The sequence below is a fragment of the Trichomonas vaginalis genome, chromosome III, assembly GCF_026262505.1.
Source record: "Trichomonas vaginalis G3 chromosome III, whole genome shotgun sequence".
Classification (NCBI taxonomy): Eukaryota; Parabasalia; order Trichomonadida; family Trichomonadidae; genus Trichomonas; species Trichomonas vaginalis.
Window position 1 is genome coordinate 16,590,909 of NC_067205.1, and position 27,754 is coordinate 16,618,662.

The 27,754-nt window shown below is 33.1% G+C and overlaps 13 protein-coding genes and 6 pseudogenes across 19 annotated transcripts, besides 2 other annotated features; 10 read left to right on the forward strand and 9 right to left on the reverse strand.

Annotated features, from left to right (window-relative positions):
• Window positions 1-18,005: part of a mobile genetic element that runs on past the window's edge.
• On the forward strand, window positions 290-691 carry TVAGG3_0714100 (uncharacterized protein; the record flags this gene model as incomplete). Its single annotated transcript, XM_051243878.1, has 1 exon — window positions 290-691. One exon carries the CDS (start codon window positions 290-292, stop codon window positions 689-691), a length of 402 nt encoding a protein of 133 aa, XP_051090465.1.
• Window positions 720-1,900, forward strand: TVAGG3_0714110 (annotated as a pseudogene). Its single transcript has one exon. A coding segment is annotated over exon 1 (1,181 nt).
• On the forward strand, window positions 1,990-2,409 carry TVAGG3_0714120 (protein of unknown function, DUF4108 family; the record flags this gene model as incomplete). The annotated part of the gene is made up of 1 exon (XM_051243879.1): window positions 1,990-2,409. One exon carries the CDS (start codon window positions 1,990-1,992, stop codon window positions 2,407-2,409), a length of 420 nt encoding a protein of 139 aa, XP_051090466.1.
• Window positions 2,426-2,839, reverse strand: TVAGG3_0714130 (uncharacterized protein; the record flags this gene model as incomplete). Its single annotated transcript, XM_051243880.1, has 1 exon — window positions 2,426-2,839. A coding segment is annotated over one exon (414 nt), but the record flags the coding sequence as incomplete, so codon positions are not given.
• TVAGG3_0714140 lies at window positions 2,909-3,543 on the forward strand (annotated as a pseudogene). Its single transcript has one exon. A coding segment is annotated over exon 1 (635 nt).
• TVAGG3_0714150 (KilA, N-terminal/APSES-type HTH, DNA-binding family) lies at window positions 4,275-5,083 on the reverse strand (the record flags this gene model as incomplete). The annotated part of the gene is made up of 1 exon (XM_051243881.1): window positions 4,275-5,083. A coding segment is annotated over one exon (809 nt), but the record flags the coding sequence as incomplete, so codon positions are not given.
• Window positions 6,880-7,788, reverse strand: TVAGG3_0714160 (organellar and viral DNA polymerase type B; the record flags this gene model as incomplete). The annotated part of the gene is made up of 1 exon (XM_051243882.1): window positions 6,880-7,788. The coding sequence occupies one exon, from the start codon at window positions 7,786-7,788 to the stop codon at window positions 6,880-6,882; it is 909 nt and encodes a 302-aa protein (XP_051090469.1).
• TVAGG3_0714170 (uncharacterized protein) lies at window positions 7,984-8,646 on the reverse strand (the record flags this gene model as incomplete). The annotated part of the gene is made up of 1 exon (XM_051243883.1): window positions 7,984-8,646. One exon carries the CDS (start codon window positions 8,644-8,646, stop codon window positions 7,984-7,986), a length of 663 nt encoding a protein of 220 aa, XP_051090470.1.
• Window positions 8,785-9,364, reverse strand: TVAGG3_0714180 (annotated as a pseudogene). The gene has a single exon. A coding segment is annotated over exon 1 (580 nt).
• On the reverse strand, window positions 10,666-11,835 carry TVAGG3_0714190 (annotated as a pseudogene). Its single transcript has one exon. A coding segment is annotated over exon 1 (1,170 nt).
• TVAGG3_0714200 (uncharacterized protein) lies at window positions 12,481-12,633 on the reverse strand (the record flags this gene model as incomplete). Its single annotated transcript, XM_051243884.1, has 1 exon — window positions 12,481-12,633. The coding sequence occupies one exon, from the start codon at window positions 12,631-12,633 to the stop codon at window positions 12,481-12,483; it is 153 nt and encodes a 50-aa protein (XP_051090471.1).
• On the reverse strand, window positions 12,654-13,054 carry TVAGG3_0714210 (annotated as a pseudogene). Its single transcript has one exon. A coding segment is annotated over exon 1 (401 nt).
• Window positions 14,030-14,422, reverse strand: TVAGG3_0714220 (annotated as a pseudogene). Its single transcript has one exon. A coding segment is annotated over exon 1 (393 nt).
• Window positions 18,006-18,215: 210 nt separating the features above from the next.
• On the forward strand, window positions 18,216-18,452 carry TVAGG3_0714230 (N-acetylmuramoyl-l-alanine amidase family; the record flags this gene model as incomplete). The annotated part of the gene is made up of 1 exon (XM_051243885.1): window positions 18,216-18,452. The coding sequence occupies one exon, from the start codon at window positions 18,216-18,218 to the stop codon at window positions 18,450-18,452; it is 237 nt and encodes a 78-aa protein (XP_051090472.1).
• A 465-nt stretch (window positions 18,453-18,917) lies between these two features.
• Window positions 18,918-27,120: a mobile genetic element.
• TVAGG3_0714250 (uncharacterized protein) lies at window positions 19,908-20,402 on the forward strand (the record flags this gene model as incomplete). Its single annotated transcript, XM_051243886.1, has 1 exon — window positions 19,908-20,402. One exon carries the CDS (start codon window positions 19,908-19,910, stop codon window positions 20,400-20,402), a length of 495 nt encoding a protein of 164 aa, XP_051090473.1.
• Window positions 21,296-21,527, forward strand: TVAGG3_0714260 (uncharacterized protein; the record flags this gene model as incomplete). Its single annotated transcript, XM_051243887.1, has 1 exon — window positions 21,296-21,527. A coding segment is annotated over one exon (232 nt), but the record flags the coding sequence as incomplete, so codon positions are not given.
• Window positions 22,229-22,744, forward strand: TVAGG3_0714270 (uncharacterized protein; the record flags this gene model as incomplete). Its single annotated transcript, XM_051243888.1, has 1 exon — window positions 22,229-22,744. A coding segment is annotated over one exon (516 nt), but the record flags the coding sequence as incomplete, so codon positions are not given.
• TVAGG3_0714280 (keratin-associated protein family) lies at window positions 24,345-24,877 on the forward strand (the record flags this gene model as incomplete). Its single annotated transcript, XM_051243889.1, has 1 exon — window positions 24,345-24,877. A coding segment is annotated over one exon (533 nt), but the record flags the coding sequence as incomplete, so codon positions are not given.
• TVAGG3_0714290 (KilA, N-terminal/APSES-type HTH, DNA-binding family) lies at window positions 25,555-25,794 on the forward strand (the record flags this gene model as incomplete). Its single annotated transcript, XM_051243890.1, has 1 exon — window positions 25,555-25,794. One exon carries the CDS (start codon window positions 25,555-25,557, stop codon window positions 25,792-25,794), a length of 240 nt encoding a protein of 79 aa, XP_051090477.1.
• Window positions 27,121-27,754: the final 634 nt, after the last annotated feature.

Genomic DNA, 27,754 nt, shown 5'->3' on the forward strand with positions numbered 1-27,754 from the left:
AATGACGACTAAAGCTTGTTTTGCTCTTTTGACACCAGAAGATTTTATTGTTGTGAATGGTAAAAAATACTCCTTTGAAGATACTTACTCAGATATACCACCAACAGGTTTTGTTGACTTATTTAATACTTTAAGTACGGGTGTAAAATGTGCTGCAACTAGAGCAGGTTTCATTATGTTTGGATGTCCGACTGAGTTTACTATAAACAATATGAGCTATAATACAAAACTTATATCTGGTTTTTACTACCAACAGTTTCCTATAACAGGAAAAGGTGTCATACAAGGAATGTCTGTTCCATTGACTTTAAGTACACCTATTTTATATATTGTTTCAAACTTAGGTTCAAAGTGTTATTCGAATGTCGACAGAAACTACTATGACCAAAAGATACTTATGCGTATAAACAACACATTCTCTGCTGGTTTGCCTATTGTTCATTCGAATGCAGAGTTTTCAGCTTTAGTAAACTCAAACACTTTAGCAAACATAAACTTAACCTTAGTTGACGCAAACTTTGTTCCTGTAAAACTTTTATGTCCTATGTATTTGTCAATGACGGCAGAAAGTTTCGAATTGGAAGATGCAACTGGTGAAAGTATTGTATTACAAGAACAACTTCAACAACAAATAGCTCAAGAACAACAAATGCAACAAATAGCTCAAGAACAACAAATAGCTCAAGAATAAAAAAAATATTTTTTTTATTTTTATAAAAATGTACAGAATAGATGTTTCAGATTTTTATGACTTCCAAACATTCAGAAATATGTGTCCATTTCGAGACTATAACAAAGCAGTCGAGAATTTGAAACGTTTAGTCATTTATGTCGACTCTGCCCCAGAATGTTATGTTATGAAAGAATGGGATGTAGTCTTTAACAAACCAAGAGCGACAATAGTGTCAGAACAAGAATGTAAACAGAAACTTAAGAAAATAAAAGTCGTACAAGTTGGCATGAAGATGTTAGATGCTTGGGATATCTTATTGTCAAAGTTAGAAGATTTTTCAGTTCGTGGTATAAAGTTTTATACACCTTCTCCAAACTTCTATTCTATCTTCACTGGATATAAATACGAACAAGTAGAATGGAAAGAAAATGTTATAGAAGCTTGGTTAGACCATGTCAAAGAAATTATATGCAATGGAAACGAAAGAGTCTATGAGTATATCTTATGTTGGTTTGCAAACATCTTACAACATCCAAGTGCTAAAAATGAAACCTCTCATTATAATTGGAAAACAAGGAACTGGTAAGAACACTTTCTTTACAGATATCTTATGCAAACTGTTAGAGGGCTATTCGAACCCGAATATGACAAACTTAGAAAACATCTGCGGTAAATTTAACTCTTCAATAGAGAATATGAAACTTATAGTATGTAACGAACTTCAAAGTATAGATACAACAAAAGTTTTGAACTCAGATGCTTTGAAGAGTCTTATAACAGACAAAGTTGGAGTTGTTGAAAGAAAATATAAAGACCAAAGAGTTTGTGAAAATGTTGCAAATTTCATTATGGTTTCAAACAATGCTGTTCCGATGAAGTTAGAAAGTTCTGACAGAAGATATGTAGTTGTCAGAACGTCAGATTCTCATATGCAAGATACAGAATATTTTGACGCTTTGTCAGAAACTTTGACATCTGACTTTTACAACCACTTGTTCTCATATTTTATGACATTAGATATTTCAAAGTTCAATCCAAGACAAATTCCACATACCGAAGAGAGACAAACATTGTTAGAAGCAAACAAGAGTGTATATGAACTGTTCATAGATGAAACTGACTTTGAGTGTTTAGATGAAAGGTCATTGTACGATTCGTATAAACAGTATTGTCAAGAATATGGTTATATGACAGCGTCTAAACGAACATTCTTGGCAAATGTCAAAAGTCTTTTAGACGTACAGAATGGTGTATATACAAAGAAAAATTTTTCTGAGTAAATTTAAAAAAAAATATTTTTTTATCCGATAGAAAAGATGACGAAATTCATCTCAGTAAACAAGTACATGTCAGGACTTAAAGAAGAACTAGACCCATTCACATATTTGAATGTTTACTTCTACCATTTTGAAAAGTCTTCATTCAGCAAAGTTTGGAACATCGAACCAGTTAAGTTTGCTATTGTGACTAAAAATGGTGCGAAATTTGAAGACTTAGACATAGAAGGTTTGTTAACAGTCAAAGAAAGTTTTGACAGAAGGTTCTCAAACCTTAAAGAAGGCAAAGCATACAAACTTGTTATACCTTATGAACCAAAGAAAGCAGACGACTATGAATATTATGAGTCTAAAGTTGTAGAAGTTCAAGGTAAATTGGGTAAAAAGATTTTAGAGTCTAAGCCAGTGTTTACTCCTAAAGAGGAAGAGAACATTGACATTGACCCAGAAATGTTCTAAAAATAAAATTTTATTTTTACATGTCAAATTTCTTCTTCTCTGGCTCTGGTTCTTTCTTCTCTTCTTCTACTTTCTTTTCTTTCTTTTCTCTCTTCTTCTTTTCTGGTGGAGTTATGTCAAACTTCTCAGAACCATATTTTTGTAAAAGTTCTTTGTCCTTTAATAGCTCTTCTATTCTGTTTTCTATTTCATCTTCAAGAACAGTGCATGTGTCTTCTTTGCATTCTAAGAAGTTTTGTTGGACTTCATCTCTCCAAGAGGCGTCATCTCTGTCAACAAGTCTGTCATTGACAAATTTTAAGACTTCTCTGCTTAATGTTTTATGGTTCTTGTCATATTCCCAGAAACAGAACTTTAGAACAAATTCACCTTTCTTGTTTACACTATGTAAGATTTTATGGTCGACAGATGTTTTGCTGTCGAAAAGCTTGTCTCGAATATAGATAGCGAAATCGCTAGACATTTTCTAAAAGATAAAAATTTTAATTTTTCTAAAAATATGTTAGAAAAAAAGTTTGCTGACATTGACAAGAAATTTGAGAATGTTTTAAACAAGAACAAGAGGAAGTTAGAAAATGCTCAGATAAAGCCTATACATGACAAGTTCTTATTTGCTCAGAATGGTATAACAGGTCTAATTGCACCACCTGGGTCGGGTAAGACTTTCACTTATCTTAAAATGGCTGCACAACAACAAGAACTAGATGAGAAGAACCCATTCTATGAGTTAGTTGTCATTTGTAGTACTTCGGGTCAATTTGACCAAACCGTAATTCGTTCAAAGATATTATAAAGAAGTCTAAGTTAGTATGTATAAAAGACTCTGAGTTGTTAGATTGGATAAAGAAGTACCAAAGAAGAGTTTTGAAGTACAATGCTATAAATGAGTATGTCAATTCGAAGTTTAAAGACCCAAATGAGGAAATGCAGAGAATATTAGAGAAGAAACACTTCAGAAACAAACAGAAAGAGATAGAATACATTTCGAAGAAATTGCAATCTTACGATTGGAAGACTTACCCTCACAGATGTCTTCTTATCTTAGATGACTTTGCTTCTCATCCTTTGTTAAAGAATAGAGAACAAGACATGTGTCGAATTCTTAAGAAGCTCAGACACTTCAACATCTCTGTTGTCATTTGTGTACAGACAGCAAAGAGTTTAAGTAAGGATGTAAAGAGAATACTTACTGACATTGTACTTTTCCCCGGATTGTCCGAAGACGATTTCATGGAACTTATGAAAGAGTCCATGGCAGGTAAGTTTGACAGACATGAACTATGGGAGAAGTACAAAGTCATACAAGACCCTCATACTTCTTTCAGAATTCATATCTACGCAAACAAAGTTCAAATTGTAAAAAGTCAAGCGTAAAAAATGTAAGTGTTTGGTCTTAGTCTGTTGTGGTTCTGCAGCTTTCGGTTCTTCTGGCTTTGGAATGGACTCGGTTGGTGGTACGTCGGACATTCGTTTGTGTCCTGTCGGAAGGAAGAGTTCTTCCAGTTGTCGGGAAATTTTTTTCCTGTCGGAAGGAAAAATTTTTTCTGTCGGAAGGAAAAACTTTTTCTGAAGTTCGACCAAAAAGTTCTCAATTTTCGAAAATTTGAATGGTTTACGGACGGACAACTGGAAAAATTTTTCCTGTTGGAAGGAAAATTTTTTCCTGTTGGAAGGAAATTTTTTTCCTGTCGGAAGGAAGGACTTTTCCTGTCGGAAGGAAGGACTCGGAATGCCAGAAGGATTTGACAAGGCAATTTACCTTATAGAGCTACCTGAGCCATCTGAAGTCAAGCTTGAAAAATAAATGGTTCATCTACTCTACTTGTTTGAAGTTGTCAAAATACTCTGTTATTTTTTCCTTTAACAATGGCAAATCTTCTTTGAAGGTAAGAATTGTACAACCTTTAATATCATAGTGTGTTTGAGGTAAAGTATCTTGAACTATTTGTTTCACATCTTCATTTGGTGTCATTGAAATCGGTAAGTTTTCGCGATAGAACCAATTTCTGTCAGATTTGTAAATCTTAGCAAGGTCGTAAAAGCTTTTGTTGTTTCTTCTGACTAAATGCAACATAACCATATCTCTGTCTTCTTCATTTTCCATCTCTTCAGTATAAATCATATACTTATAGTTCTTTTCCTTTCCTTTTGGTACCGAACGTGGTATTCTTTTCTGAAGGCTTTTGTCTTTTGCATGAAGTTTCTTTTCCATCTCTTCACGTTCTTGTCTATGAATTTCGTCAAGAAGTCTGTAAATATACCAAGCATAACGAGGCGAAGCCCACGTTGCAACAGCATTTACAAGAAGTCTATGTACATAATATCCTCTCAAACCGTTTGGCAATTTTTCACGATTTTCATAGAGTTTTGGCGACTGGGGTTTTTTACTTACTCGCTGTTCTTCACGATTTTCATGAGTTTTTGCGACTACGAGAAAATCCGTAGTCGAATTTTCAGCTTCATTTAATAGTTCAATAGTGCTTTGGTTCCTAAACCAGTCTTGTGGTTTCTTGGTATCTGGAGCAAAACATGCTGTCAAAATACTTTGCACTTGGTACATATCGTCTTTGACCGAACGAATGAGACGTAACTGTTTGTTATACTGTATGTACTCATATTCTTCATTTATGGCTTCATGAACGATAGCAGTTGTTGTGTTCTCTGTTGTTGACATATCTGTCTTTACATACAAAATAAAAAAAATATTTTATAAAAAACTAGCGTTATTTCCTGACTTTCACAAAAGACCAAAAATAAACGCTTTACATGTATTTTTCAGCAACTTCGTCAAATAATTTTATAGCTTTACCTATCTCATCTACTTCAAACGTTTCTTTACCTTTCGTGGGAGCACCATACATTTTCTCAAAAACTTCAAGCAGTTCTGTTTCAGCAGCTCTCATATCGTTAACAAACACAACCTTGACTCTATTGACTGTACTGTCATATCTTTGAGTTATATTATATGTTCTTCCTATCTTATATCTCTTTGTATTGAAGTCCTTCGGTTTCTGAACGATGTAAAGTAAGCCCTCACTGCAACGTTCAGTATCGAATGAACCATATGTTATGAAGTTATATCCAACAACTGGGTCTAACCATAACAAAACTATTGGTATAAGACTTTTGTCAATGAGATATGCTGCAGTTCCATAGAATCTTACCGATATCATAAGCTCAGGATTTCTTGTCAAAATTTTCTGAGTAGAAGCATTTTTAACCCAGTCCTTTGCTTTCTTTCCAGATGGAGATAAAATGTCTGACAAAGAATATTTGTTGTATTTCTTTGAGTATCTTACGTTTAAATCACCAATTCTAACCATTTTGGTGTCATTGTCTATCTTTCTAACTGTTTCAAACTCAACCTTTAACATTTTCTGTCTTTACATACAAAATAAAAAAAATATTTTACAAAAAACTAACTTTATTTTTTCTATCTTGTATAAAAGATATGATTTCAGGGATTTTTTTGACGAAGTGTCAAAGTTCTCTTCGTAAAAAAATAACAGTTATATAATGAAATTTGGTCATTTTTTTACGATTTCAGGGATTTTTTTGACGAAGTGTCAAAGTTCTCTTCGTAAAAAAATAACAGTTATATAATGAAATTTGGTCATTTTTTCACGATTTTCATGAGTTTTAGGCGACCAGGTTTTTTTCCCTACTCGCAATTTTTTACGATTTTCGTACGGAATCTCTACCCTCGGTTTTCCTCGGGTAGCAAACATATGAGGAAATTCATGAAATTTGGTCATTTTTTTACGATTTTCATGAGTTTTAGGCGACCAGGTTTTTTTCCCTACTCGCAATTTTTTACGATTTTCGTACGGAATCTCTACCCTCGGTTTTCCTCGGGTAGCAAACATATGAGGAAATTCATGAAATTTGGTCATTTTTTTACGATTTTCATGAGTTTTATGCTAGACCGAAAAAAGTCGGTCTAGAGAAATTTCACTCAAAAGTTCTTGTGTGCTTTGGTTTTTGAACCAATGTCTGTATGTTTGGTTTCTGAACGATGTAAAGTAAGCCTTCACTGCAACTGCATTTACTAATAGTCTATGTACATACCAACCTCTTAAATTTATTGGCAAATTCTTGCGATTTTCGTACGGAATCTCGACCCTCGGTTTTCCTCGGGTCGCAAACATATGAGGAAATTCATGAAATTTGGTCATTTTTTTCAGCAAAAATATATTTTAGGGTAGATGGTTAGATCTCACCCGTTTTCTAACCTCTTTTCTACCCCAGTTATTTTCATGAGGGTCACCAGGTCACTCGGTCACTCGGTCAACTAACATCTTTTTGAAAATGGTGACAACATGACATTTTGACAACAGTCCAGGAAATAAACTTCATCGTATATGTTTTGTCATGATTTCATCGTAATGAGCGTAAATCAGACAAAAATATATTTTAGGGTAGAAGGTTAGATCTAACCTGTTTTCTAACCTCTTTTCTACCCCAGTTATTTTATAAGCGTTTTACATGAATTGTACGATGTATATTTGAAATTCTAAACAATTTTGTGGCTTCGATTTCTTCTTTTAGTACATCGAATGTTTTCACAATGCCGAAAGTTTCTTTATATTTCTTCTTGACATCAGATAGAAGGAAATCGTCAGCTGTTGGATAGTTTTTGTTTAGAAATGCCAACATGTCCATTTTGTTTTCTGCTGGTTTCTCTGCTTCTTTCTTTAAGTCAGCATAGTCGTTTCGCATACGTTCTATCTCTTTGACGGAGTAGTTATATTTCCTCATTGCTGCTTTACATTTTGAACATTGTGGGTTCATTTTAGCATTGTACATTGAAATTTGTCCTGCAAGTACAACTATAGCGTCAATGGTTTTCTTTAAATCTGAAGCAGTTGGTTTTATTTGTTCGTTCCATATTTTACCTCTTCTATCTTTATCTCTTATCTGCCATACACATTTTGCAACTAACGAAACAAAGTTGTCGTAGGTCTTAAATTCTTCAGATTTATATATGTCAATGAAATATACCATATCGCAGTCTTTGTCCATGACTTTGTGGTTGCAATGAAATCCAAGAAACTCATAGTTAACCTTACGTATGAACTTCTTTATTTCTACTGAGTCAGTTGGTCTGACTTCAATTTCTTCAAATTCTGGAATAGTGAGCTTTTGTTGTTGTATTTCAGGAAGTTTAGGTAGATGTTCCACCAGGTCCTGCATGTCATAAAGATATTCTTCATTTGTTTCATCTTTTGCAGTGCAATCTAAATCTCCTTGGAGAAGTTCTTGCTTTATCTTCTGGATTTCTGTCTCAAAAGTATATGAAGAAGGAATGAAGCTTTTCATCTCTACTAACATTGAAGTTGGGTTCATAACTAAAGAGTTTGGTGAAGTTGTTGCTAACATGTTCTTACAATAAAAATAAAAAATATTTTTTTAAAAATACTAACTTTATTTTTTATGTTTTTTGTGAAAGTGTCAAAAATAAATTGTTTTCATGAGTTTTCTACGATGGTAGAAAAGAGGTGGGAAAAGAGGTTAGATCTAACCTTCTACCCTAAACTTTATTTTTGGTGAATTCAATAAAAATAAATGGTTCATTTACTCACAATATTTTTTTACAAAACGACCCCAAACTTTTAACTTCTTTTCTGCAGCTTCAAATGCTATCTTAGCGAGTTCATATTCTCTAAATTCTCTCTTTAAATCTTCTTGTTCCCATTGGTCTAGTTCGTATGGAGAATCTCTATAACCATAACATATCTCACGTTCATGTTCAAATTGTTTTTCGCACATTTTTCTAACTTCTTGTTCGAACAAAGGTTTAGCATTCTCTACTGTATCTTCAAGTTCTTCTTCATCTAATTTCTCATGAACTTTCTTGTCTATGGAGTCCATAATTTTTCCAACTGCTATGCAATATTTTGGAGAAGCCCACATTGCTATATAGTTTATAAGTCTTGGGTCTACATACGTTCCTCTAACCTGTTTGATTTCATCAGAAATTCCTGCATGAATTTTGTATAAAAACCAACCGCCGGAATTCCGGCGGTTGCTATATTCTTCACAAAATGCCTTATAATACTCTTCCCAGGACTTATTTTCCAACAACTTTCTAAAGTCTTTCCTAAACTGCTGACACATATTTGTTACATTTATATAACCATCCTTGTCTCTACGTAAGACTTCAATACCGTTGTAAGTGCCTTTTGTGAATGTTTCGCCATTAGATTTGTTCGTGAACGTTTTTGCTTCGACTGACATTACTGTTCTTACAATAAAAATAAAAAATATTTTTTTTAAAAAACTAACTTTATTTTTTATTTCGGGAAAATTCATGAAAATTCAACGGGTGAAAAATTAGGTGAAAAAAGAGGTGAGATCTAACATGCTAACATAAACTCACTTTTTCAGCACTTTTCCGTAGTTGTATATGAAAGACAATTCGAGATAAAAGTCATAGTACAATGGTATTATATGTTGCACACCATTTGTTGTGAACCAAACTTGAAAGTCAGAGAAACTGTTACTAGGTGGTTCGTAGAATTTAGAAGCAAAGTCATAAAAGTCCTTACCAATACATAGAAAACTATTGTTGCTTGAACTGAAACTTGCATGGCACATAACATTTTGAGGGTCAAACACGTTTCTATAAACTGTCAAATCTGCTGGTGGAAGTATAAATTTAAATGGACCATCTGGTGGTAATGGTTCGTTCTGTTTAGTAACCGAAGAAATTGTGCCCAAGAACGTTTGTCTACTTTCCAAAATAAAAACTCTGTATCTCTTGGAGGGTTAATTTCAATCTTTTGAAATGAAACGGTGGAGTTCATCTTGTCATATTCTAGTTTCAGATAGTATGTTCCATTTAGTAAAGAGTCGTATTTTTCTTGAAATTCCAATAGTATTTGTTCATTTGAGTTTGAAAGTCATTTAGAGTTTTCTCAAGACTTTCGTCTGAACGAACTGTAAAGATTCTCATTTCATCAAATTTGTCTATTAGACCATCAGAACCTTTATACTGCCCATGAAAATATACTGCGAACATAAATGCGTTAGTTCTATTTGAAAACAAAACTCTTCTAAATCCTATTGCCTTTGCATCTGAAGGACTTTGAAGCCAACGAACTGGATAGTCAAACCTGTATGCTCGGGATGAAATTTCTTCATCTGAAATAGTCCTACCAGCATTTGTAAAGATATAGTCTAACGGTTTTGTATCTGCTACTTTTGTTCTTTGTTTTTTCAACCTGAAGCATTTAATATATGTAAAAATATATGGTTTAAAAAACGTTTTTACTTCATGCAATTTTTTACTTCATGCAATGTTTTATTTCTGTGCCGTCTTCAAGTATGCCCCAGTACTTACGCTTGGAGAGGACATGAACTTCTGAAAATACCTTATCTAGCTTAAAACAGCCCATCTTTTCACCGACCATTCCCATTTCAATGAGTTTGTTATAGCCTTCTTCGTTCGTCATGAGTGCGTCAATGTTCTCATAGTAAACCACAACTTTCGATTTGACTTCGGAGAAGAATTTGTTGTAGTTGTCAAGGACTGCTTTTGCGAACTGAGGGTAAGACCAATGTTCGACAATAGATTTTAATGTGGTTACTAAGCCATTTTGACCTTGAGTGAACTCGTACTTCAAAACAAAAGGAGAAAACCTTTCAACAAAGTTGTCGACCTTCTCATAATGTTTACTCTTCATCTTTTGAGGTTTCTTAATGGAATATCCCCATGTTGAATTCATAAGCAATTTGAGTGTCATTGCAAGTTTGGGGTTTGAAGCTTTCCTAATATCATACAGTTGTTGTATGACTTTTCCAACTGTATAGTTCCTTCCCGGGAACTCACCATCTTCGTTTGGAATTCCAGTCGGAATATATTGGACAAACCTCATGTACGCAGCGTTAAGGTCGACATAGTATATCTTTTCATCTGAGTCGAACTTGTCGCAACCAATTGGTCCAGTTTGTGGAAATTCAAGTGAGTCTCTTATCTTCTGAGAAACTTCTCCTGTTATCTCATAAACATCGTCGAAGCAACCTGTTTCATATAAAACCTTCTGACCTAACTCAGATGCTCTCCAATACAATTTGACGTCAATTGGATGTCTCAATGGAAGTTTGTTTATAGCATCTTGAAGTTCTTGCAACCTCATTGGAAGTTCTTCTGGTTCAGGTTGGTATCCGAACAATCCAACTCCTTGTGGAATTGTGTACTTCTTTTGTACTAGAACTTTGTCTGGAACAACTTTTGGTCTTGCTAACAATGAAAAGTTTGTTTCGTCTTTTGGTACAAAAGTTTCTGTCAGCTTGTCATCTGGAATTGGTTCCAACAAACCTTTCTCGAAAAGAATGTTTACAGCTCTGACAATGTTGCACTTGCCTTTTCCGAACAATGGGTTTGTAAGACTTTCGTTCAACATGAAGTGGTTGTGGACAATTACAATCTTCAACCATGGTAAGTCTTTGTCAACAACATAGTCGTCATGTGAAGAACCTTTAGCTGTAGGTATGTTGACTCGGATATTGACATTTGCCAACGGTGCAATTTTTGCCAATTGACCTCTGAGAATGTACCTTGTCTTCACACATGACTCAAGATACTTCATTTTCTCATCTGTAACAAGACCAGAGTTCCTGAGACATGTAAGAATGCAAGGTTCATTGACAATTGTTTCAATTGAATTGTAAATTCCATACCTTGTCAAGTCAATGTCAGACTTATTTCTGAAGGGGAAGTATCCAGCATGTTGTCTGACTGCTTGAGGGTTAGGTTGGTACCATTCGAACTTGACACTTGCAATTCCTTCAATTGCATTCAAAAATGTCTGAGTCGGAGTCAACCATTTGTTTCTCTTTGTAGTCTTGAAAGCGTCAAGAACCATTGCAGCTGTTGTGACATTGCCATATGCATAGTAAATGTGACCATCCAAATCTGTTATGGTCAATCTGAGATTGTGTCCTTTCTTATTTCCGTCTTGTATGGCAGCAAGTACACCCATGAAGCCTTCTTTGTTCTTTCCTTCGTCAAAGTTTACTGTAAAGGTTCGACCAGAAGTAATTGACTTCTAACTTCACGGTACTTCTCATATGCATATCTTGTTCTTTCCATGGGAGCATGACCATCCTCTGCACTACCTTTTTTCCTTCTCAAAGGATGCAATTGTTCGTCATGTTTCCAGTAGAATCTGGCAAAGCCGTCGTGTCCTTCAACTTGAGGTTCACTAACATCGAAAGGCATGTCCATAAGACGTTCTTCTTCTAACCTCTCTAGTCTGTTTGGATAATTGGCACGTGCTGTTTCCAAATCCATTTCGTAGCGAAGACCAGACAATTTGTCATAGACTTTTATGGGTCCTTCCCTTCCTATATTTAAAATTCTTCGAAACTCTCCAACCATATCTTTTGCAACTCTGCTTTTATTCTAGCAGATTTTCTATCCATTCTATATGGGGGCATTTTTATAAAAAAAAAAAATATTTTTTCTTTACTTTACATAACCGCCTGCTGCCATAAGTCTTTGACGCCAACCCATACCAGCTAATGAAGGTTGACTTGGTTTAGTTTCCAAACTAAACTTTGGTTTTGGTTTATCTTCAGTTTTTGGTTTTTCTTCTTCTATCGGTTTTCGTCACTTTTCGGTTTCTCTGACTTTACTTCACTTGCAGGAACAGTTGTGTCGTCAACATCTTCATAAATATCATATGCCATTTGTTTTTGTTTTCCTTTCAACTTTTTGTGTTTGTTTAAAGTTTAGAATATTTCGACTCTAAGTCAATGAGATGTTCTATAATGAACTGTTGGTCAGTGAAGTAAACTTTTCCATCTGTTGTCTCGAAAGCTCCTTCAGACTTCAATATTTTATTTGTGAGAGTCTGTTTCTTTTTTGAGATACTAGCCGTTCCATTTTTATGAAAAGTGACTTTGTAGTTAGGGTTTGTATTTCCAGACCTGGCACTTTCTATTATTGAATTTTTCTCTTCATCTGTAAGTTCTTTGACAGGTTTTGACAATGGTTTCTGAACTTTTTGTTTGTGGTGTCAAATCTACCGTTTCAACTTTTCGGTCATTTCATCTCAGTAAAAAATTTTAGTTTGGTTTGTTTTCAACTGGTTGTTGTTGTTTTTTAAGTCGGTCTAAAACTTCCTGAGGTATAGGAAGAACTTGACAAACACGTTGTGTAACTGCTGGAAGCCGACAAATCCATCTTGAACCCATTTGTCTCAATGCTGTATTGTTCATTTCATCTCAGTAAAAAAATTTTACATTCCCCAAGTTTGAGGTGGTTGAGGTTGGTTATTGTTTACCCACTGTTGTGCATGGTTATATCCTCTGTTAAAGAATCTTTCACCTTGGTCATATAGTGTCCTGCTTGGTTATAGTAGTCATTTGCTTTGTTATAATAGTTTCCTGCTTGTCTTCCTACATTGTCCATCCATCCTTGAACTTTTCCTCTTGTTTCAGGATTTGGAATAAGATTTGTTGCATCTCGTGCTACATCCCAACCTTTCTGTACAGTTTGTATAATAGGTTGTGCTTTCTCTTTAAGTATACCTAATGTACTCAAAATCTTCCTTCCAACTCCAAATACACCTCTGGCTATTGTTCCCACTGCGGGCAAAAATCTGGATGCAACTCCTGCTAATGCGCCAAATAAACCCATTTCTTATGGGTTAAAAAATGACGAATTCAAACAAGGACCCCTATGTTTCTAAAGCGACAAAGAAAGCACTCATGGTAAAAATCTTTAGTTCAACACCAAATGCTTGGTTTATGGATATCTTGGAAAACATTCCGAGATTAGAACAGATGGACCACCATACTGGCTAATATTTGTCGGTCAAAACACAAGATACTGTGAAGCCATACCATTACAGTCCAAAAATATTTTAGATATCTTAGCAGCTTTGACAATATTCGTTGACAAAATACCATCCAACAAAAACTGACATCTGACTGTGAAAGTTCTTTCAAATCAGACGATATTAAAAAACTATCTGCGTTCAAAAAATGTAAACCAATATTCATTGTCGACCAAAACCATTCTGCTCTTGGTGTCATTGACGGTTGTATAAAAATGTTAAGAGACTTAAACCAACCACAAGGTGGTGAAGCAAATGAAATGTCATATGACGACAAATATAAGACACTTCTCCATGGCAAAGATGAGACAAGTTTTAAATATTTACAATAGCCGTAAACAAAAAGTTTGGGAAACCACTCCCCCGAAGAAATGAAAAACAATCCTGACTTAGAGAAAGACTATATATTTAATAATTTAGTCAAAAGAGACAAACAAGAAAGAATGCCGGGCTTCAAACTTCAGAAAGGTGACAAAGTAAAAAATAAGAAATACCTAAACGCGACCCATATGAAAATACTATTGACTATGACAACAATGGGAACCCGACAGGTACTCACATTCGTGTTCGTAAAAATAGAAGAAAGTATACAAGAATATTATGAAGTTTTAGGCAAAACATGGCAAAATGTACAGACTGCAAGCAGAAGATAAAACTACTATTGTCAGACCTCGTTTCAAACTTGTCAAAGTTCAAGGTGGTATACTTTCAAAGACAGTTCCTAACAAATATAAGACAACTCCTGACGAATATGCTAAAGAAGTTGAAAATGACGACTAAGCAATTCTATACCATGCGTAAAACTGTCATGTAAGGTGGCATATATTCTTTACTTTGTCCCGTTGTTTGTGTATATCTGAAACGAAATGTGTATGGTTTCCTTCTCCCTGAGTGTCACTCCAGTAACAATTTATAGCAAACTTAACGTCGTCTTTAACATCATATCCTTTACCTTTTGTCATTCCTGACCAATCCCAATATCTATGCTTATGCCAACCTGCTTGAGATGTACTTAAATCTATGTAGTGACTGTGTGCAGGTAAATTTTCACCTGAAATCGTTTTACTTCCACCTGTTTCCTTTGAAGAGTTTGCACAATACAAAAACCTGTCGACTATTTGAGTCCAAGTTCCAAAACCAAGTACTACTTCTGGTCTGGTAGAGTTCATTGACGTATAAAATAGAGCCTATAGGATATAATGTTTGAAGTATTTCTGTCTTTAATGTTTGAAGCTCTGTTTTGTCTGCTTTCTTATCTAACATTGTTGGTAGTTCATATGCTTCAAAGTTTCTGGCATGATCTTCGATATTCCTGCAACTGTTATCTAAATTGTTAAGAGTATCTTTTACACGAGTGCTTGGATTCTCTAAAGGTGCACTTGAACCAAGGTCAAAGTTCAATATTATATCATCTGCTGTAAAAGTTGTAAAACTTGTATGTGTATGTCCAACGTCACTTTTCCTGTTTAAGGTTTCTTGTAAGTTTGTAATATTTGCAATGGTATGTGTATGTCCAACGTCACTTTTCCTGTTTAAGGTTTCTTGTAAGTTTGTAATATTTGCAATGGTATGTGTATGAGTCTTTTTAGAATATTCGTTTTCAGCTCTTGTCACTTCACTTGACATTTTATTGTCAACATATGTTTTGTCTGCTAGTTCAGGATGAAGTATGTTCTTTTGTTGCATAAGCTTTGTCAGCTCTTTCTTCTTCTTTTGCTATTGCATCGTCTTACATATGTTTTGTCAGCTTTGTTGTCAACATCTGCTTTCAAAGAAGTTCAGATATAGGTTTCTCGTTTAAAGTTCCTTTTGTTGGATTTATACAGACAGTATGGTTCTTATTGTCTTGAAACAGAAACTCATCTGTCATTGGGTTTAATGTCAGTTTTAAGTTTCCTCTCTTTCAATGACTCAGATATCTTAGAATAGTTTGAAAAGTTTTTTGTTCTTATTTAGAGCTTGTATAATGAGTTGTCGGTTGTGTTGTATTTCTCCATAGACGCTGTTTCATTTGACATTTTTATTCTAGAGAAAATATGCTTTCAAAAAAAGAAAATTCTAGAGTTGCTACAACTAAACCATTAGATGAACTTTTTACTAATGTCGGTCAAAAGTTTGAGACAGAGACCGTAAAGCATGAAGGCTATCGTTTTGACTACCCATTAAGATGGTTAAGAGACCCATCCGTCACAAAAGCTATTGGCTTTCGTAGAATGAAGTTCATTTCAGAAGCCATACATGGTTTCCCATTTACAGTCGTTTTTGAAGTTCGATACTATAACAAAGAAAAACGTATGTATGAGAAATTTGAACAGGGAAAACTTTTACAAGTTAGTTTGCTTGTAAACTTAGAAACAACTCTTCAAGCTTTTCAAGAAAAAATAAACGATATCTATATCGAATATGCAAAGCAGTATAACATTGACGAAGGAGAATACATCTCGATATTATATATGACAGGAAAAATGCAACTGTTAAAATCAATAGAATAGAAGACCTTGGAGAAAACGTTTATATTTCTACAAAATATAACAACTTGGCATGGTATAGATTTATGAGGATGTTAAATCAGCCTGCAGAATATCCAGTACACCCGGACTTTTATGAAGTCGAAAACCCTAATGGAACATATGAAAATGTTTTCGACTCAGATGCTATATATAGTTCATGCTTCATTTTCTGGTGCACAAAACTCTTTTTTATGCTTGGCAAATGACTTTTACGAAAACCTACAAAGCTATATGAACCCCGAGTGGAAGTATTTCAGACTTTCAAGTATGGTTTACAAACAGATGGAAGAAAGAGAATAATTCCATTATACCATGCGTTTTACTTAGAACTTAGTTTCATATACAACTACTATCGAACGGTAAAAATATAATTTTTAATACGGTTGAGGTGTTGGATTTGGTTGCCAACTAGACTGTGGTGCAGGTTCAGGCTGTTGTATAACAGGAGCTTGTTCTTCTGGTTCAGGGTCTTTAGGTATAATACCAACAAACTGACCTACTTTTACCAATATTTTTGACTCCGTTCCAAATTCCTCTTCCGACAGATTTTATTCCATTCCATATACCTCTTCCAACATTTCGAAAGAAGTTTTCCTATTCTTCCAAAGAAACCCATTTTACTATATGTAAAAATCTAATGTCCGCCTAGTCTCTTACGTTTCCTGTTGAGTTCCATAGCATTCTTTAACTGGAGCTCATACATTTCTGTTTCTCCTCTGGTAGAAAACATATTCTGGGTCAACTCCTGTGTTCGCGTCATCTGCATAAAGTTGTTTATATCCCACTTCAGGGTTTGTATAAAACTCTTTCCATCTCATATTTGCATACCATGGTGGCAAACCTAACGCAGCGTCATTTGACATGGCAGTTTTGCATTTGTACATCTGTTGGCACTTGACCATAGTTTGCCATTGCAGTTTGTATTCTAACTTCATTTGGAATATTCTCTGGGTTTGGTTGTCCAGGTTGCTGTGCATTTGCTAAGTTCTGTGCGTCCATTTAATATTAGATAAAAATATCTCTTACGAGTACATATACTGAACATTTGCAGGCATTGGTTCATTCTTCATATTCTCTGTATTTTTCTGCCACGTCAAATAAATAAATGACACAATGGAAAAACCTAAAACAAGTAGTCCTATTTCAAACCACATTTACTTACTAGTAAAATTCTTTGTTATGACACTTTCTCCGGTTTATAGGACCTCTCTCATATTCTATCTTGTCATATCTAAACTCATAGTCATGTATGTCCTCTAACCATCTCATAACGGTTTCCAAACCACTTTTATCGGATGTAAAGTAAAAGCATGGATGGTTATGTAAAACGTCTAAAGTTTCTAAAGAGTCTCTCAAAGTCCAGTCTACTTGGTATTGAAAATCGCATGTGTTATAGAACGGCGGTCCACTATAAAGAAAATATTTTCCTTGTCTTTATATTTTTCATACAACTCTGTCCAATGACATCTCACAAACTCTATACCCTCAATATTTTTTCTATGTCCCTCTTTGAAAACATTTGTATAGTTAAGATATAAAACATTTGACATAAGTGTTTCAATGTCATGAAACTCTTATAGAACCACTATATAATAGTCTAGCAGATATACTATCCCAGTCAATATATTCTGCTTTTTTCAAAACCTCTCTCACAATATTTTTGTTATCTAATGGTATACGTTCCATCTTACCTATAGGTATCTTTTCTTTTAACTCTTTCAATATATTGTTTGTGTCTGGTATATGTTTGAGACGGTCCATATAGTTGTCGAAGTCATTGCATATAAGCTTTGAGTCTGGGAATATTGTATGGCACAAATGGGATATATAGAAACTTCCACCGAACAAATCTACAAATGTTAGACCATTCGGTAGTTTCTTAAGTTCTCTCAATAGAATATCTTTACATTTACTCTTATTTCCAAAGAACGGTAACGGTGGTTTTGTAAAATTCATTTATATATAATAATAAAAATGTTTTTTCCTGAAAAGTGACAGAAAAGGCTTCTCAAAGTATACTTCCTTGGAACGCCTGTAACTTTTCCTGTAGCGACGATAGACCCTTACTTGTCCGGACAAAGTTATACTATTTTGAGTGCTCTACCAAAAATTTTTTTTGGGTACTGGGCGCAACGCGCCTGGAAGCCCCCAGTACCCAAAAAACTTCATTTATACTAAACATCTTCAGGGCTAGAGGGCACGAAGTGCCTGGAGGCCCCACTACCTTTTTTTTTTTTTTATTAGCATAATAGTCATTAAATTCTTCAATAGATGAAAAAATTTTTATTTCAGTAATTGGTTTAACAACGTTTATTTTTTGTTGAACATTTTCACTTTCATTTATTTCTTCCTCCTCTGTTTCATTTATTTTTAAAATCGGTTTCATTTATTATTAAATAAAAATTAGAATATAAGTGATGAAATATATTTTTTAATTAATATTAAATCAGAAATGGCTGCAGGATTCTTTAAAAAATTATGGGATGAAATTAAGAAAGCTGCAGGTTGGGTTCATAAAAATATTATTAAACCCGTTGCAAACTTTTTGGCACCAGTAGCGAAAACGGCAGGAACTATCATAGGTGGAGTATTAGGTACTAAAGCAGGTAATCCGGCAATGGGAGCACAAGCAGGTAACGCAGTTGGTGGAATTGCTGAAGGAATACTTAATAAAATAGGAGGTAGATAGTGGAAAAATAAATAAATATTATTTTTATCTTAGTATTGGTTGAAGTCTTTGATAAACTTTTTCTCCTTTATTTAATATTTCTCTTATTGGGGCAGCTTTTGGTGTTATTGATTCAGCAACATCACTAATTGCTTCTTTATTCTTAAATATCCAATTTGCCCCCTTCTTCATTGTTTCCCAAACTTTATGCGCTCCTCTTTTTACTTTATCCCACAGTTTCTTAAAGAATCCTGCAGCCATAGTTGATTATTTCATTAAAATTAAAAATTCATTTTCATCTTTTAATTTTGATTTTTTATTTATTAATAAATGACGACTAACTATTTAGTGCCAAACACTAAACCGATTAATGGAAATGTGTTTCATTCATTCGAAAAGATAAATGAAATATTCGCAAAGAATGACGGTAGAAGATATTATAGAGAACTTGAAAGTTCATGCTATGACTCTGATGCTCCATATTTTGATGATAAACAAACTCATTTAAGAATTACAAATCCAGCTCATGATGTGAATCAATTAGGTGACACATATATTAAACGCAAAGTTAAAGCAACTCTAGTTTCAAATAAAGCTTTCACATGTGATGCCGCTTTTAAATGCATGCGTTTATTCGTTGGTTACAAATCATCAAATCAAAGCTTTAAACAATTAGAAGTAGAAACTGAAAGAGGTGATGCCGGTTATCTTCAGATGGATTGCGCCCGTGAATCTTTCGCATTTGCAACATATAAACCAAAATCAGAAAGGAAAGTTAAAAAGTTTGTTCATTCGTTATATAATAATGTTCAAAAATATGATAACTCAGTATGTGGTAAATATATTGACCCTTCAGAAGTTTTCAAGAACGCAAATGAAGAAGTTGATATCACTTTTGATATGATTATTCCGGTAAATGATTTGTTAGCATTTCAGGCGTTCGATGATTATCCTAAATCATTTGGTGATATCATTCTTAAATATTATGTTTTCAGGGATACTTTAGTATTTTATCAGGTTGACCCGTTAAGAGTTGCTGATTTACAAAATTACGTTTATGAAAAGATAACTGATGAAAATTATGAAAAGATTATGAATCATGTTTATAAATATGATCGCAAATTCCAACAAATCGGACTTCCTGCCAAATTAATTACAAGCTTAGCCGCTACATCTGCTGACGCAACAGTTGATGACGTTATTATTTCATGCACAAAGATGGAAGTTTTAGAGGATAAATGCATTACACCAGGATACGGTTTAATTGAAGAATCAGTTAAAGCAATACCACGTTTATTCAGTAAGGAAGATCCATTCATGATTCCAGCTCAACATATTGACGTTCGTTCACTAAATGGAGGTTGCATCACTCCTGAAGGTATTAGCTCAGATTTCTCATACGCTCTTCATAATGTTACAGATGTTGTGTTAACATTTCCGAAGAATGCAATGCAAAGAACAGTTTTAGAAAATCCAATGCTTCGAGGTCTTCAGGTCACTATAGATTCCAGAAACTTCCCCGATCAAGCGATGACCACAGTGGGTGATATATTCTTTACACGTATGCTTCAAGCTTCTGATTTAGATGGAGTGAATGAATGCACGGAAGAATACGAGGACTCATTAACTAGACCACTGAATGATGATAATGGCACGCCATTAGCTAGAACATGGAAAGACCAAACTTCATTCTTATGCACTATTCCAGTTCAACGTGATGGAGCGGGTATATTCTTTGATGGATTAGAAACTTTCAACTCACAAGTTACAGTACAAGTGAAAGCTTATCCAATCATTCAGGGTGTAAATGACACTTACTGTTCAAAGGTGACAAATCCTCCTCAGGTTTGGTTTACTAGGACTACGTATTGGACATGGACACCGGATGAAGGTTTGAAATATCATCCAACAGGTACACCACCACAGTATAGAAGTTCATATGATGAAATATTGATGAATAGAAATGTTTAAAATTATAAATTTATTTTTGATTAAATGGATTTAAATTCATCCACCCCTTATGAAGAATTAGCAGGAGTATATAATACATACGTAGATGATATGATTAATGAAGCATTGAGTGATAATAGAAATGCTCTATCTAAGGAAAAATTAATGAAAATTCCATATTCTGAATGTTACTTAAATTCAATCACTGCAGCAATTGGTAAACAAAATAAAGGTAAAACATTAACGATATTAAAACAAATTATCATTATTGCTAACACTTCCCCCCATTCACATGTGTTAATTTATATCAACCGTTCAGGTTCACCTTCAGATGATACATTTGAATCTTTAAAGCATTTAATCAAAATTCCAATTATTTATTTATCACAAGAAGAAGCAGAAGATTATTTAAAAAACTTTTTAATGTATAAAGAATTATATAATACAATCAAGAAGCAAGGATTAGAGGATAAAATTATTGATAAACAACGGGATGAATTATTTGAAACACTTTCTATTTCAAATTTTGATAGAGAATTTTTGCATTCACTCATTTTTCTAGATGATGCAGTGAAATCAAAAACTAATAACAAATGAGAAATCATATTTTAATCAGTTATTAACTCAATGTCGACACATTCAGTGTTCATTCTTCATGGCTGTTCAATATTTCAAAGCATTAAGCACAAACATTAAATCAAATCTATCAACACTTTTCATTTTCAGTGGGTTTAGTCGTCAACAGTTGAACGTTATGCTTTATCAAGTGAATTTACCAATGAGCATTAATGAACTTTACACACAATATCAGCAATTAGGTGAACATGGAAAAATAATAGTTGATTTAAATAAAGGAAGTGTTAAATTTGATTAACTTTTTATAATTAATTTTTATTTTTTATTTATAATTAAACATGACAGAAATAGCAAATCTTCTACAGGTTCCATTAAAACAAGGAACAAACAAAAAGGGTGCATATAATAGAACTATGAAAGTTCCTGATGGAATGAAAGAATTAGTTCATATTGTTGCTGGTCTTCAAAAAGATGTTAAACAAATGAGAAACGTTTTAACATTACCAGAAGCTCAAGCATATGCCAAACGTCATGGTCCAAATTGGGAAGCACACGAAGCAGACATTACGGGTCCAAATGGAAAACCGATGGTATAAATGAAGTTTTCGTTACTGATGGTCAAGGTAATATTAAAGTCATAAATGGTTATAAATTAACTATATCTGATTATCCTAAACGTAAAATATATAATGAACGTTATCCTATGCAATTTGATGAAAATGGAAAAGCTGTTAAACAATACATTGGAGAAGGTGAAAATGGTCCAATTAATTCATACCGTCATAATCCATATTCTTATTTCAATGAAGAATTAAATGCTATTGAAGAGGGACCGGATGGATTACCACGATATTCTAACCAGTTTGATGGTCAATATGCAAATATTAGACCTGAAATTTCAGCTAAGAAATTCTTTAAAGTTGCTTTATTCGATCCAGTTTTCGCAAATGTTAAAGATGAACTTAAACAGCAATTCCAACCAATTATAGTAGCAAGAATTGCATCAGGTGCTTTATCTCAAGCATTCAAAGATTTAATTAAGAAACCATTATATCAGCAACGAGGTTTAACTTATGATTTAGTTAAGGAATCAGATAAAAGAAAATTTGAGAAATCAGATGATTATAAGAATGCAATTAATGAATATATTCGGTCTATTAATTTCGATGAAAATGCTAAAAATCAACTTCATGAACAAATACAGGGAATAATAGATTCAAAAGTTCCAGCAAAATAAAAGTTTAAATATATTTTTTTTTATTCGATTATAAATGAGAAGACGTTTCACTAGTCAAAAGAACACTAACGCAAAAGCAGAGATTACGGTTGGTTATAACGTAAATGATGATAAATCACGAATTATTCAAAATGTTAAAGTTAATGTTAGCCCCGAATTAACAAGGTCAGCAACTCAACCAAATTTATTAACTCGTGACTTACCGAAGAATGAGGAGAATGAAGAAAACCATGAGAATGGAGACCCAATCATTTTATCTGAACCTGGTAAAGAACCTGTTGAAATTCCCACTTATCCAACATACCCCCCACCTCTTTCATCAAACATCGAGAACCCATATAAAATAGACATTAATTCAGAATTAATGAAAATTTACCGTGATATAATAATTAATAATTATGATTCAATAATAAATTTAATTGACCAATCCGGTTTAATTATTTTACCTTATGAATCATTAATTCACATTATCGCCATTCTTTGTGATGTTCAAGATTCAGACGTTAAGATTCAATTTTTCATAGATGATGAGGTTTCATGCTGCGGAACAGTTGCAAAAATAAATCCTATAAAGGATATTAGCACAATTAAGATATCAAAGAACGGAACAACAACTGAACTTCATTTAACATATAATGATATTTATAATAAAATAGTTGATGAATATAAAATATCACTTGAAAAAATTCTTTGTTAAGACTATTTAATATTCAAGCATTAACATTATCGAATAATAATCCTTTGAATCATAATCGATAATAATTGACCTTTCACCAGTTTCTATCGTTTGTTTTATTTCTTTTTGTTCCCCACTATCTGGATCGGTCATTGTAATTGTTTTTGTTATAGTATCAGCTTTATCTTTAACTTCAATCTTTTTTCCATCGGGATATTTAAACCAAAATTCCAAAAATTCGATATTGTCAATCTGTTCATATTTTAATCTATCAATTACATTTTTAATACCATCTGAAAATCTTATGAAATGGTCATTATATGGGTTTGATTGAACTAAATTTGAATGAAGTGAAATATAACCTGTTGATGAATATGACATTGACTCATATTTTCTGAAAACACTAAAATTTATAACATGAATGAATTTCTTATTCGTTGAATTTATGAATTCTTGAGGTAATCTTATTCTAGTTTTATTTATCACTGGAAAATAACGCTTTACCATATTTTTAATCGTAATAAAAATGTCAATTATCAATATTATTTCGAATAATAGCTGTGAATTAAATTTAACAGTTAGCGGAATTTATAATGTTACTCTCGTTTCTGTGAGTGGTAAATTTAATCCCATTCTTTTAGACCCTTCAGATTATATATCATTTATTAAAGATGACCTTGAAAAAACGTATGATATGTATATAAATAATGTGATAGCGAAATGGGATATTAACATGATTTTAAGTTATTTAAATGAATCATTTATCGTATGGTATGAAGAAAATTTTAAATCAAAACCTGATAAACTTTTTGAACTTGATGAAATAAATAACCTTATTAAATTTCCGCTGAAAATTAAATTTTGTACTCCTCATTTTCGTTCATTGTTGGGAATATTAAATTTTGAAAAAGATGTTGGGGATGTTTTGTATTCTGACACTGGTTCCAATTTCGTTTTAATCAAATGTGATAAAGTTAATACCCCAATGAGATTTTCACATCAAACATTAGACCCTAACTCTTACCCATCAATACAAAACATTTTATCCATCAACTTAAACACATTTTCTTTATCATATCCGTTTCAATTATCCGGAAATTCATTTATTCTTCATTCAAAAGATTTATCAAATATTAAATTTAGAATAACTGACCTATTTGATTGTGATTTAGAATTCATGAATGAAATATTATGGCAATTTCAAATAGAAAAAATAGGTGATGAGATAACAGATTAAATATTTATTTTTAAATCATAATAAATGATTAAACAACAGCAACCACAACAACTTAAGGCATAAAACACCCAGGTCCCTCAGATCATTACATACGCCATATATGCATATAATTCAAAGACGGCAGAACAAACGCAAAGGTTGAAATATGGAGATTTTGAGATAGTATTGAAAAATGACCATTTCGAATTCGTTTGCAAAGGAGGTGCAGTGATATCAAATATAAAAGAAATTTTATTTATGAATTCAAAAATTAAAGGAATAACGGATGATATAACATCAATTCCACCAGAAGAACAGAGATATTACGCATTAAATGCATTTCCTAAAGTTTTGAAGATTGGAAGATTTAATTTAAATGAGGAATTCATAGAAGGTTTCCTAAACGACATAATGAAGAAGGCAGATAAGGAATATGTGGATAGTGAGTTAAATAAGAAGGCAAATTTGGTTTATGTTGATGAAAAAGATAATGAAATTAAAGAAAAGGTTGAATGGTATCATGAATGGACATTTGAGACTTTTAAAGTTAAAGCTGATACAGAATGGGTTTCAGGATGTTTAGACCTTAAAGCAGATAAAACTTATGTTGATGAAAATTATGCAAAGAAGTCGGAAGTAAATGATGTGATTACAAGCATGAAAAATGAAATACTTCAAACATTATATCCTGTTGGTTCTATTTATACGTCAATGAACTCAACAAATCCTTCAGAAGTTTTAGGTTTTGGTATGTGGAAGCAGATTGTGGATAAATTCTTATACTGTGCTAGATATTCAAAGCAAACAGGAGGTTCGAAGAAAATTAAAGAAGCAAACTTACCCCCACACACTCATACAGGAACTACAAACTTTTCTGGCGACCATAGCCACTCATTAAGAGACCACCCATTATACAACTCAGAATAGGAAGCTGGCTATGATGTTTTATCTCCAGATTATAACCATTCAGCAAAAAAGACTTTTCGACAAACTGAACCAGGAGGAAATCATGTCCATACTTTCACAACAAATCCAACAGGTTCGGGTAAAGATTACATGCCACCATTTGTGACTGTATTCGCATGGTACCGTGTTCATTGAACACGCTTGAGCCCAGACCTTTGGGTTAAGGCTTACCGAATGAACTAAATATATTTTATGTCTGTAATTAATTAGGTAATGAAGTAGCGGATGAACTGCAGAAATAAATGTTTACGTTAATGTTTACGTTAAGTGACTCAAAGAGTCCGGAGACAAAGTCTCATGTTTTTAGGTTATTCAATAATTAATTATTTTTGAATAACTGAAGGTGTTACCATGTTACCATGTGCTACCAGGTTATTTAACTTCTCTTAAAATTACTGACAACATGACATTTTGACAACAGTCCCGGAAATTTGATGCAGTCCAAAAATAAAGTTAGTTTTAAAATTATTTTTATTTTTTTATTTTGTATGTAAGAACAGAAATGTCAGTCGAAGCAAAAACATTCAGCAACAAATCTAATGGCGAAACATTCACAAAAGGCACTTATAATGGTATTGAAGTCTTAAGTAGAGACAAGGATGGTTACATTAATGCAACAAAGATGGCAAGAGAAGCGGGAAGGTTAAACCATTTAAACAGATTTCTCAATAGTACTAAAATGCAGGAAATTCTTGAGTTTTGGTTGAAAGAATATGGTGGAGCCAAAAGTGGCTCGACCTAAAAACAAGCATTTTATGAGCTTACTAGGGGTGTTATAAATAAATTCAAAGGTATTTACATACATCCTGACCTCGTTCATTTTGTTGCTGAATGGTGCTCTGTAAAGTATGCATTTTATGTCAAAGATATTATGGACTCCATAGACAAGAAAGTTCATGAGAAGTTAGATGAAGAAGAACTCGAAGATACAGTAGAGAATGCTAAACCTTTGTTCGAACAAGAAGTTAGAAAAATGTGCGAAAAACAATTAGAACATGAACGTGAGATATATTATGGTTATAGAGATTCTCCATACGAACTAGACCAATGGGAACAAGAAGATTTAAAGAGAGAATTTAGAGAATATGAACTCGCTAAGATAGCATTAGAAACTGCAGAAAAGAAGTTAAAAGTTTGGGGTCGTTTTGTAAAAAAATATTGTGAGTAAATGAACCATTTATTTTTGTCATAAACGACCAAAAATAAATGTTTACGTTAATGTTTACGTTAATGTTTTCAGGTTATTCAATAATTAATTATTTTTGAAGAACTGAAGGTGCTACCATGTTACCATGTGCTACCAGGTTAATTAACTTCTCTGAAAAAATGAGACAACATGACATTTTGACAACAGTTCAGGAGGAAGGCATTTATGAATTATTTTTGAAGAACTGAAGGTGCTACCATGTTACCATGTGCTACCAGGTTAATTAACTTCTCTGAAAAAATGAGACAACATGACATTTTGACAACAGTTCAGGAAATATGATGCAGCCCAAAAATAAAGTTAGTTTTAAAATTATTTTTATTTTTTATTCCTATATAAATGACAGCAACAAACAACAACAGCAACTATATCATTTCTGATGAAAAAGTTATTGATTCATTAGCTGAGGAATTAGTTGTGGCAGAAACTAAAACCCTCAACGAAAGAATTGGTGAAAACAAGATTGATTTACATAACTACCTCAAACACGATGGAGGAAGAGGAGGGAAAACTGGTATGGCTTTATTAGTAAATAAAATTTCAAATTTAACGATTATAGATGTTGATATCAATAAATCGTACAATGATGAACTTAAAGAAACAGTTAGAAAAGACATTTTATCAAAACTTTCGGATAAAGATGTTATCGTTAAAACCGCTTCAGGAGGTCTTCACATTTATTGCAACACTAATTTCTTCTATTCAACCTCGAACAGAATGATTAAATGTTATTCCTGCAATGATTATGATATTGACATAATGACTTCTATGGATGATTCAAAACGTTCTTTAGTGGTTATGGCTGATTCAAGAGTTCGCAAAATGCATCAGAACCAATCAATACATACTCATTCATTCGTGGAAGTTATGATTCAACATTAACTAGAACCGTAAACGATATATTAAATGATTTGAATATTAAGGTAAGAGTTGAACAGAAGAACGAAGAAATAAAGACTATCATGAATGAAAACAAAGATGTAAACATTGACGATAAACTTGCCCAGAGCATAGTTGATGGCATCAGTGATTTTGAAGTACATAATGACGGTGGAAACATGAATTTAGAAAAAGAAATAACATTATTCACACTGTTTCAAGCTATTAATTCGTTACCGGATCATTTGATTAATGAAGCATACGATAACGTTTATAACTTCTGCAATTTAACTGAAAATGCAAAAAGTAATTTTGAAAAAGCATGTAGTAGATATGCACATTTAATGACTTCTCCATTTGTTTTAGTGAAGATTCTAAAACTATATCAAAAGGAATATTATGATGAATACGTTTTGCCTTTATTACGTAAGCCAAAAATAACATTTGATATAAAACTTGATGACTCGTTTTTGATAACAGATATTAGACGCAAGGCTGAAAATCATCAGTATAAAAACAGTTCTGAAGTAATTGAGGATTTATCACGTGTAATCCGTTTTGTAGATTGTGGAAATAAATATTTCATTCAAAAGGACTATAATATCCACGACAAAAT